This window comes from Phoenix dactylifera, chromosome 8 (genome assembly GCF_051530095.1).
Source record: "Phoenix dactylifera cultivar Ajwa chromosome 8, Ajwa_hap1_PhDact_Kaust_v1.1, whole genome shotgun sequence".
NCBI classification, from domain to species: Eukaryota; Viridiplantae; Streptophyta; class Magnoliopsida; order Arecales; family Arecaceae; genus Phoenix; species Phoenix dactylifera.
In genome coordinates, this window is record NC_143197.1 from 10186829 (window position 1) to 10198885 (window position 12057).

At 37.2% G+C, this 12057-nt stretch overlaps 1 protein-coding gene across 1 annotated transcript; it reads right to left on the bottom strand.

The window, feature by feature from the left end:
- Positions 1-535: 535 nt before the first annotated feature.
- On the bottom strand, positions 536-1976 carry LOC103715270 (flowering-promoting factor 1-like protein 1). Its single transcript, XM_008802843.6, has one exon. The coding sequence runs from the start codon at positions 1860-1862 to the stop codon at positions 1542-1544; it is 321 nt and encodes a 106-aa protein (XP_008801065.1). The 5' UTR covers positions 1863-1976; the 3' UTR covers positions 536-1541.
- Positions 1977-12057: the final 10081 nt, after the last annotated feature.

Here is a 12057-nt window from a genome sequence, read left to right on the forward strand (position 1 = left end):
AGGGTCTAAATCCATACTTTGTAGACTAATCTCAACAGGTACGGAGAACAACCAACTCTAATGTATTATCTTCCACTCCTCTCTTTACTTAGTGCTCATGGTTTGGAACTTAAATCCATTTAGAGGATTATTCTTAAGAAACCATCCCAAACTTAGTTAATTAAAAAAAAAAAAAAGAGAACATAGAGGAATTCTTTGATGCTCTGGGCAATCACTTTATAGAGTTGGAAATCTTGGTCTAAGGGTAGTGGGATTTGGATACCCTTCCCCATGGCACTGTCAGCGCCACCAGAAGGACAATGGATACGTGCCTCGTCCCCACCCTATCTCCGGCCACCATATCTTGCCGTCGACACTCTCTTGAGGACCTTGACCGATTAGGCTATTGCCTAGTGATGTGGATGGAAAGTAACCGTGTTTCTCTTCAGAGGTATTGTCCGCTCTGAGGGATTCGTGGATCGTAGTCTGCGGGGGTCCGCATAGGTACTACCCCTTTTTTGACAGGAGCCACCAGCCCCCCCTCACGGTTTTATCCCAAAAGGGCCCTCTGAAGAGAAAGAGGGGAGCTCCCCTATTTAAGGCACAGCACTCTTCGTCACACAAGTGGTATGAGATTAAAGGGGTCCCCCTAGATCCCAACACAGCCCCTCTGACGGAGAGTGCTGTGAGTCCACCTTGCGGTTTTAAGGGTATAGGGTGGGCTCTTCTTCTAGCGCCAACTGATGTGGACGGAAAGTAACCGTATTTCTCTCCAGAGGTATTGTCCGCTCTGGAGGGTTCGTGGATCGTAGCCTGCAGGGATCCGCATAGGTACTACCCCTTTTTTGACAGGAGCCACCAGCCCCCCTCACGGTTTTGTCCCAAAAGGGCCCTCTGAAGAGAAAGAGGGGAGCCTCCCCATTTAAGGCACAACACTCTTCATCACACAGGCGGTATGGGATTAAAGGGGTCTTTCCAGACCCCAACACCTAGTATCCCTCCTGGTCCATCCATTTGTTCCCAATCAGTTACTTTAGGCCATTTTAACACTTCACCAGGGCTGGCTGATAAAGCCCCTCTTCTTTTTCTCCCCATGTTTCCATGCACTCCTAACAAGCCATGCATGTTTCCCATAGGACCTCCCTTGGAATGAATTAATGTTACATGTGGGTTGGTTAGCACCTTTTGTTTGCATGCAGTGTCTCCAGGTTTAAGACTAACATAACAAAAAATACCGTGACCACTGCAGTTTATTTTCTATAGGATCACTGAATTAATGGAACAAACCATGCATGTTTCTTGTAGGGCTTTCTCAGACAGAATGTTACTCTTGGGTTGCTAAGCATCTTATTTGCATGTAATAATACAACAGAATAAATATTGGACGAGAAGCCCATAAATATTCCATTTCTACAGGATCTCACAATGCGACAACAGGACACACACATGAAACAAACAGCGGAAGAAACAAGGCAAAAGCCATGGAAAGCTCAAGCTCACACCAATGATATCTGAACACTACTGAGGCTTAAAGTGGAAGTCCATCGTTTAGGGAATAAATACTACATATCGATGACCCGGAAGGAGTCGCGATTCTTGACGACGATGTCATACATGTGCATGGACTTGAACTGGCTGAAATCCCTCGGGAGGGAGATGAGGTCGATGGACGAGCGCTTGTGGAACTGGAGGAGGTCGGGGTCTTCGTAGTATCGCTCCCACCCGAGGCTAGTGAGCTTGCGCTCAAGAGAGGCATAGGAGTTGATGACCTCATTTGTGGGAGTGTGAAGTAATACCTTCCGACGAACTGTAGAGGACTGCTCATTTGCAGGGTTCTCCACGAGCCTCACAACTCCATTTTTGAACACCCAGACTCCAGACATCTCTCTCTTGAGAACTGTTGGACTGCAGACAGGGAGAGGGAGAGCAAAAGAAGGTGATGGGTTGGAAATGAAGGGTTGATGGGGCGTATAAATAGACGATAAGTGGGGTAGATAGAAGAAACACATGCTTATATATTAGCCGTGGTAAAGATGTTGGCTTTGTGTGGGGTCTTAAGGATACAAAGATGCCACACGGGTGACACGTACTGCTACGATGGTGGATTGGAGAGAATCTAGCTAGGCTTCTAGAGGAATCTTTGATGAAATTTCCGTGAAGATTATAACAAGAAATTCTAGTGACTAGATTTTAACGAATGGTAACATCCAGAGATGTAGGCTTTTGGGTTTATCGATGACCAGTTTCTAACGTCAGAGAGGACACAAATTAGTGGCAGAATCCACTCAGCTCGCTGTCTTTATCTCGATGCAGGCTTAAGCATCCATGATGACGAGTACATCACGGTTGTGAACGCAGAACTTGTTTTCAGTGTCTACAATTTCTAAGTCAAGGATGCTGCACTCAGCTGTACTTTTTATCAGATTGGCAGAGAAATTGAGCAGTCTCTGATCTATGAAATCAGTTGCTCCTGGCATCAAAATTATTGTGGGATACAAGAAACGTATCACCTTCTCGTGTTACAAGGAGGACCCCCTTTTCTTTTTTTTCTAAGAAGTTGAATTTATTGTACCAATATATTATAAATACAACCATAAAAATCTAAAAATAAAATATTTAATAAAATAGAAGAAGAATCGTATGAAGCCGTCTCTATATATCACCATTCAGTCTGTAGCACTATTAGTTTCCCCATAGACATATTCCTTTATCTTTTAGGAATACATGTGGATAGTTATAGTTGTGAACTGGCTTTGATTTTCTTGTCCCTATATATTGCTTTTCTACTAGTTACCATGACTAGTCGAGCCTATATTCAAAAAAAAGAAAGCTTTTTCGAGAATAAGATTCTTAGATACCATGGCCTTTTTATTCTCCACTCTAGAAAAGATATTTTTGTTTTTTTAATGACTATGGGAGGATCCTTTGATAGATTTTCAGCTTTCTTTAGTCTTGTGTTAAGGATTAGTATACACACCGGCTCGCCGACATTGGAATTTGGTAAATTTCTAAGGTAGGCAGCCTTGCCTAACTATTTTGACGCCATGGGAGCAGTCGGACGGAGACGAAGTCCTAGTTTGACGCAGCCAGATGTCTTTCCTATTATCACCTTTGCAAACAAAAAAAAATGAAATTGAGGAATTGGAGAGTGAACTTTTGCTCCATGTTACATTTGATTTGAAGCCTGATTCATCTATTACAGATTGTGGGATACATGTATACATGTGTGCATGTGTGCAAGTAAGTGAGAAAGAGACATATAAATGGAGAACCCAAAAGTTTAAAATGATCCGTGTCAAAAAAACAATAATAATGAATTACATGTATAAAAGTACAAATCAAAATTCATTAGGTTTTGATGTGTCTCAACCATATAATTAGATACAAAATTGTAGCACATCAATAAAAATTCTTATTCTGTGTTCATTTAATGCATCAATTAGATGCAAAGAAAGTATATATCTATGACCTTCTAAGCATTTAAACTGTCGTAAATCATAACCAAAGATTAACTGGCTTCTTTTTAATGTAAAATATCTCAAATATATGAATCACAAATTCAATCTAGTCCTCTATCAAGAGCCCTCGTGCTTTATCATGCTCATTTGATATTCAACAACTAAGCTTTCAGTACAATTAAAGCCACCAAGAGAATTTATAAGCTACGAACGATAATTTATTTTGGATCAATGCTCCAAGCAATGACAAACATGAAACACTAAAGCATATGGAATCAACATCATACATCTTATATTTTCTTCCGGTTTCCATAGATGAGCATTTGTGATGCCGTCAAGCATCGATAGTAAGTTGTAGTTTAGAAATCATACCAAACAAAACATTCAGGGTGATCCCATAGTAGAGCTTCCCAACCAAGATCTTGTGTTAGCTCCTCTTTGCATGTATGCACATATTTCTTGGTATAGACTCAAATATAATGCTAATGCTTCTGTAATTAGGTCAAATTATATTCTATATTGTGTGTCGGTTCGTCTTTTTACTGTGGGCTAATTACCGAGACAAGTGCATGATAAATAGAGTCTATAGAAAAGAGACAAGCTTATTGGTCACGGCTATATATAGTGCATGCAGGGTAGGGTATAATTTCTCTACAATTATTAGATAGTAAAATATCCGATCTCTGCCCTGTGTGATGCGACCTCAGCAAGTGGGATTTGGATGGCTCTTCTCCACCACCACACGTGTCGCTCCCCACCAAAAGGCCATTGGATCGTTTCACATGGCTCTTTGCCCTCATGTCTCCTATCCCATATCTTTCCCGTCAAATCCCCTCATATCATTGGCCAGAAACCCATGCTCCATCTAATCCTCAAGACCCCATGAATAGACTAACCTTAGCCTTGAGAAAGAGGCTTTTTGTAACAAATATGTTCGTTGTTGTCCCTTTCCTACAACAGTCCACATGCTCACTATTCCATAGGCTACTGCATGCTTGTTCTCTCGTGCCATGTTACAAATACAAAAGGACAAGTTATGGCCCAAGAACTCCAATAGCACCACACAATGTAACCATGGATTACAGAACCAAAAGATGACAAAACTGACACTAAACGACCCATTAATTGTTTGGAGATTAATTAGCTCCTAATACAGCCATGATATATATATATATATATATATATATATATATATATATATATATATATATATATATATATGTATATATATATATATACATATATATATATATATATACATATATATATATATATACATATACATATATATATACATATACATATATATATATATATACATATACATATATATATATATATATATATACATATACATATATATATATATATATACATATATATATATATATACATATATATATAAGAGTGGAAAGCCATCTCTCTCTTTACACAATCTACACATCAATGACCCTAAATGATTCGCGATTCTTAATCAACTTGAATCGGCTGAAGTCCCTCGGAAGTGAGTCGAGATCAATACTTGAATTGGTTGAAGTCCCTTGTGGAATTGGATGAGGGAGTTATGAGAGGTGATGATCTTGTTGGTAGGAGCATGGAGCAAGACTTTGCAGCGAAGTATTGATGACTGCTCATTGGCAGACATTCTTTCAGGTTTTCTTCTATCAATTGTATTGCTTATGTGAACAGGGAGAGGCCAAGAGTTACAATATACCTCATGGATTTGAAAGAAGGGTTCATGGGGTATCATGTAGATGGTGTTTGGTTTAGAAAACAAGGAATAGAAGAGAAAAACATATGGGGTACTCTCAAGGAACATATTTGTGATAATGTTTTATCATTGATGTGCTTCTAAGTGGGGTCTTAACATATAAATATGCTACAAGGGTGTTGGGTGCCGAGTGCGCCTCTATATAGGCAACTAATTAGGGCATGTATGGTTGGGAGGAGTTAGGCTTTGTAATAGGAATGGAAATTAGCAACTCCCATTCTAGTTGTTTGGTTACAGGGAGTCCAATTTTCCTTCCGATTTTAGAATAGAACATGAATGCTCCAATCCTCCAAAGCCTAATTCGGACTCTCTCTTAGTATTCGAATTTTATTCCGACTCTGATTTCAGTCACGAACCAAATGCATCGAGGAATTCGGCCATTCTGATTTCTATTACATTCCATTCTGATTGTGATTCTGATTTCAGTCGCAAACTAAACACACCCTTGATGTATGTGAATCATGATTCTATGAACAAGTTGGTGTCGAACTGCATGCGGATCATTCCTTAATTTAATGAAGTTACAATGTCATCATCAATGATCAGGGCTCGAACCAATATGAATCCTGAAAAATTCTGCAATCTATATCAGATAGTCATGGTTTCACAAGAAGCTTGAGATAGCAATCACATTCAATCTGCATTCCCCATACGTATTATGTTTTGACAGTCTCCAACTTTAAAGTGAATGATTTCATCAGCTATCAAGCATGTTAACACAACTTTATACTGTATTTTTTTGTCAAATTTTCGAAGAATTTGTTCCAAGAGTAAATGAAGGAGCATGGAGGCATCAGCATCCAAACAATAGCTGGTACAGCATGCTTCCCTCTTGCTTATGATTCAAAGAGCTTACCATTAATTTCTGCCTTCGTATAGCTAGTTAATATGTAACAAAACTTGGGTTTTCGGGTTTTCTCAGTGATGCACAAGCCCTATAGGGACATCAAAGCTCTCGTTGCTAATGGTCTTGTGGAGGTATTTCTTGGCCTTTCCTTTTTATCCAAAATTACATAAACAAGATGCTTGGTTATCATAAAATAAAGGTTCTTTATCCAAAAAAACAGAAGAAAAATTGATATAAAGGTTCTTCACATTGGCTTTGCGTTTGGGCTTAGTACGTAGGAAACTTGAACAAAAAGATTCTCAAGTCTTTTGTTTCAAGTTTTAGCACATATAAACATCTAATTTTCTAACTAGGACTTGCCTAACTACTCTCGTTCTTCTTATCGTTTATCCAACTTAACTAACCTCTCTCACTCCTTCTTATCACCCTGAAACTTTTTTCATTTAGGTTTCATTGCTCGTAGCAGCACATAATCTTCACGAGATCTCAAGAAAATAAGTTAAGTAGCTGATGTCTAACCTTTTCAGTTGTTCCTCGATCAAGCAAATTATCTGTTGCTAAGAGAAATACCACAGAGATATGGTGAATGATATCACTCTCCAACTCGGTTTATATTTTCTGGTGAATGGAGCGTCCTTTTTTGAACTTTTTTTAGGTGCCTAATACATCGCTCAGGATGCCACTTCAAAGGCATGTACTAAAAGATTTTTTTTTTTTTTTGTAGGTTTCTTTCCTCATATATCTGAATCATTTTAGTATGATTCCTATTTCAATAATACACCATTTTTCACAACACTCAAACTCTGACCCTTTTATTTTTTTGGTTCCCTTCACTCATGCGCAAGATTGTATCAGCTAGGACCATGGATCATCATATGGGCATGAAATTGGGAGTTTTGGGAAGTGGGTGTGCAAGGGATGTTTCAGCTTTAGCCTAATAAATCATATGAAGTGCCGGGACATTTATCTTTACTTGCTAACTTTATTACCTGTGGGTTTTCTTTTCTAATGTAAAAAGTACAAGAGGGAAGATTTTTATCTTTACAGTGAGTTGCCTTGTGAGAATGTGTGTGGGTGTGTATTTAGTTTCGGATGAATCTTGAGTACTTGTTTTGGGTGAACTCTAAATAAAACCTTCAGCTAATATTTTTAGATGGGTCTTGGATTAATCAAAACAATATCAGAGCAGATCCGATCCATGGGCTCGTGTGAACTAGGAGATCCTATGTTATATGCTCATTTGGACCAACCACAATCTGATCGTGATATTTGTGAATTAATTTGAGTAGATTTGATCTTTAGTTTGGCAAAAATATCATAATTTAAATAGGAGGAGTTTGTAAGAATCCATATAAGTTTATATTTAGTTCTACATCGGTTATGTATTGGGTATGTCTTAAAATACTTATATAGAACTAAAAAAATAATATCTTCTAACTAACTTTTTTAAATGAATTCTTGAATCGTTATTATTTCCTAATTTACTTGTCTACCACTGCATTGGCCTCCACACTTGTTTGAAGGCAATTCACCGTGGCCTCAAAAGAATAGTTTATGTCTCCAATCCCCAGCCTTAGAATTATATATATAGTGGCGGAATAATTGTCTACTTTTATTTTATCTAAATGAAATTTTTCATGAGAATTTTTTTTTCAAAGTAAATTTGCAAGCCACCTACCAATCAGTTGGCATAATCTAAGAGCTTGCTCATGAGAGATCAAGAGACTAGACCCTATTGCTATTAGAAAAATATAAAAAAAGAAAAAGAAAACTTGCTAGCAAATTACTCTACCACATATTAGAAGAAATGTCATCAGCCTGATTTAGATCTAGGAGAATTGTCGTTGTCCGATCATGCACCAAAAGTTTTACAACTAAGTTGGCAAGCAAGTTGAAACTGAAAATTCTCATTCAGAGGAAAGAGAGGAAATGGTTTTGTTCCTCAATTGAAAACATGGAGAAGATCACCAACGACAAGAAAAGGTTGTGGTCCTTGAGCACGACCCGAACCCGATCTAGATTGGTAGATAGGGGATCACAAGAGTTGATGAGGGCATTGGGCTACATGCTTCTTTTTACTGACCAAATTCCTGCACTATCTTCATTGGTCCCTCTTTCCCACAGAATTTGGAGTTTTTCTTGCTCCCCTAGCTTATAATTTGAGTCCTTAGGCTGCTACTTTATGACCTCCCTATGTCTGACTTGGTGATTGATCCCATGGGGACAATATGATCCATACGTGATCGACATTTAAACAATATCAGCAAGATATTTCTGATGGAATTTTAAGATGTCGTCCTCCAGTTGAGGACCAGATCGAAGGCCACACCTTGCAGACCACAAAAGATCTGAAAAACTTATAATACTGAAGTGTTTTTATTTGTAACAAAATATTTGAACAAGTTTTGCGATATATTTACTTTTTTTTTGTGGCTAATTTTCAATGAAACGATTTTTTTTCCTCGTTAATCAAACTGAACAAAAAAAATCCTAGTTCATTTAGTGCATAAATACTAACATTGAGCAGGTATGCCATATATAAAGATATACAAAATGGACTTAGTCTAAAATTATGTTAGATCCCTTGGTATGAAATATGACATTCTTCCATGCACCCACTTATCCTGTGTACGTGCACATTGATGCCACAATTGAGTCATGTTCTATGCCACCACCATACCTATGCGATCCTGTGTGTTATGAACCTTCCATGACAACTTATCATGACTTACATTTATTTATAGCCTCTTATAATGAGCATAAACTACAGCATTACAATCTAGCCTTTTCGATAAGATTAGCATACCACATGCTAAATCATGTCGCATTATAGTAGTAATTGCGACAAACAACTAGGGAAACACACGAGTATAGATGCATTGCCCAGGCTATTGCCTGGTTTGCAATCTTACATGAGAGCCACCTTGCAAGCTAAAATGTACAAGAGTTATAACAATGCTATCAGTAATACATGGCATTACCTTGTTATCAAGCTTTTAATAGAACAATTCAGTGTGTTTTCTGCATGTGTGATGCTCATGAAATTGGCCTCTGTGTGTGTGTGTGTGAGAGAGAGAGATGACTCATGATTAGAAAGGAGCTGAAAAAAAATGGTTATGCCATCAGACATGGTTTCCTGTGAACCCATCTTGATATGGCACAAGGGAATTGGTGTTATTAACGAAGGTTTTGTTATATAATTGAAGAAAGTGATGGGTTATTTTCAGGATAAATTTATCATTTTGCTCAAGAATTTTGCAAACTAATATGATTCTGGACGAACAACTCTAAAAATCAAAGTTAATACCATATATCCATTCCACCCCTCCCCCATTCCACTCATTGACCTTCCAGGAAAAATCACTAGGAAAAAAAAAGATCCCTATTTAGCCCATGAATCACGCATCGACCCCGTATATAATTAATTAGGCTACCACATTGCAACATCAATCCATGCTTAGTTGGCTTTATAGACATTAAGTCCAAAAATTTTATGTAAGAACTACAAAAATAATGGATAAAATCTCTCTTTCTTTTTTCTTTTTTTTTTTTAGTGATCACAGCAAGATATATATGTTTCCATGAAGTGAACAAATAGTAATGATATTTTTACAAGAATCTAGAGAAGTAATGCACATAACAGAATCCAAAAAAGCAGATTTTCAAGCTTCTTCTGCAAGCTTTTTTATCTTAATTTTTTATTCTAATACCATACAAAGTTCTTCTTTATTATCTTTCCCTATACAATTTTTTTATTGAAAGAATTTTTCTTTTTATACAAGCAAATCAGCACTGAACAAGGACAAGGGATGCCCTATTTAGATAGGGCAAGATACTACTTGTTTCTTCTCTTGCGGTGCCCTCTCTCTTCTTTTTTCAAAGCCATGATACCTACGGTTGTCATATCTATATGCTAAACTTTATAAAAGTAAGCATCCCTTAGGATTTGGAAAAGATGGGAGATTTGAAACCATGGAATATATATTACAAAAATCTATCTGGATTATGTTTGTGCTTAACAACTAAACCAAGGGATAGAAAACCATAAATAATTCCTATTATAGCTAAAGTTCAGCATGTTCTAGCACTAACTTTAGTTAAAAAAATATAGAAAAACCGTTAAAGGTTGTTATGGTGAGCTTGAATTGCGTTACAAGGAGAATAAAGTCCATGACATTGGGAATGTTGGATCAATTCCCTCACCAAAATGGCCAGGAGCATTTGTAAAGTTGTAGCTCATGTTTGGAAAAGGGGATCAATTCCGCTAGGTTAAACAAGATAAGAATCATTAAGGCGCTACGGCATGTGAATATCACATGGGAGTGTGCTTTGCATATACACGCTGCCCATCGGTTCGTGTCAATTTTTCATTCGCATATAAAGATAGATGAAATAAGCATGCACTACAAACTAAAAATAGTAGGGTCGATGCCAAATCTAGCTTGCTTATTTGTCGGGGGACTAGGATTAGGGTTTGAACCATTACCTTCTGCCATTTGTCTAAAGCAACACGATCTTCCATATCATTAGCTAAACGAACAAATAACACAAATTGCAAGCCTAAGATCTGGAATCCAACTAGGGAGCTCTAGGAATTTGAGCATATGCTGCTCCATGATAGGTATGGTTATATACATGGTGGGGATTACAAAGAACTTGTGGCATGGAGCCTAAGTGGAGCTATGAGCTTCATGCTTATTTGTCGAAGGACTAGGATTAGGGTTTGAACCATAACTTTTTGCCATTTGTCTAAAGCAACACGATCTTCTATATAATTAGCTAAGCGAACAAATAACACAAATTGCAAGCCTAAGATCTGGAATCCAATCGGGGTTGCTCTAGAAATTTGAGCATATGCTGCTCCATGATAGGTGTGGTTATATACATGGTGGGGATTACACAGAACTTGTGGCATGGAGCCTAAGTAGAGCTGTGAGCTTCATGCTTATTTGTTGTAGCAACTCAATAGCTAGAGAAGGAACACGAGAGTAAGTGGTTCATTAATTTCGAAGATTGTTTAATTAAGAAATTAAGATTGCTCATGAACTAAGTTTAATCCAAATTAATAATGGAGAAAAGCGGCATATATTCAAATTTCAAGAAAAACAAAGAAAACTTTATACCAGCATCTTGATAAATGATATCAATTAACAGATAAGCAACAACAAGCAACCCAAAATGCACCATGATACCAAAGGTTTTAAAAACTAAATGTCAACTCATTAGTTTAAGGTCCATTTTGTTGATAGTCATTGCAATTATTAATCTGGTGGCGGGGGAAAAATGAGAAATATGAGGAAATTTTAAAACCGAACAAAGATATTTTGAATAAGTCTTAGAAAAGTAAAATCATTTTAAAAAATATAACAATATAACTGATATATGTTGTGGTGCTTACGCAAACAATGAATGTGGATCTGAATAGCTTTTGAGTTTGAGCTTAAAAACCTCATGAGTAGCTTTTGAATTAGTATGGCATTTTAAAGCACTTGAGTTTGCTCACAACTAATTTGTGAACCAAAGCTTGCCCCAATGGTTATACCATTTTGCTTAGCAGCCGAAGATTTTATATTAAATTCTTCAACGATACATGCTCAAAAATCTGGATCTGGATAATGTTTCTCTCCCTTTCTTTCAGAAAAGGAAAAAAAGATAAATGAATTATTTTGATACTCTAAAAACCGCAAGTAGGTAATTCATTGTCAATAACGTTTTGAATATTTCATTTACAAATACAGACCAATTTTTTTTTTTTTTAACTTTTTTTTGGCCCCCTCCACCCTCACTGCGTTCAGATGTTTGAGCCAGATTGGATGGAGTCCTATCAAATCAATATATTTAGAAGACTAATTCACCAAGAATTTCAGTTGATATATTCAAATCTTCATGATTTGGTAATTTTCTTGACCAATCTTACGATTGCTTGTCAGCTCAGTTGCTTGGCTGCTGAAACTGTGGCTCTGAGTCCACACTATAAAAGATTTTCAGATGACCAACCACAA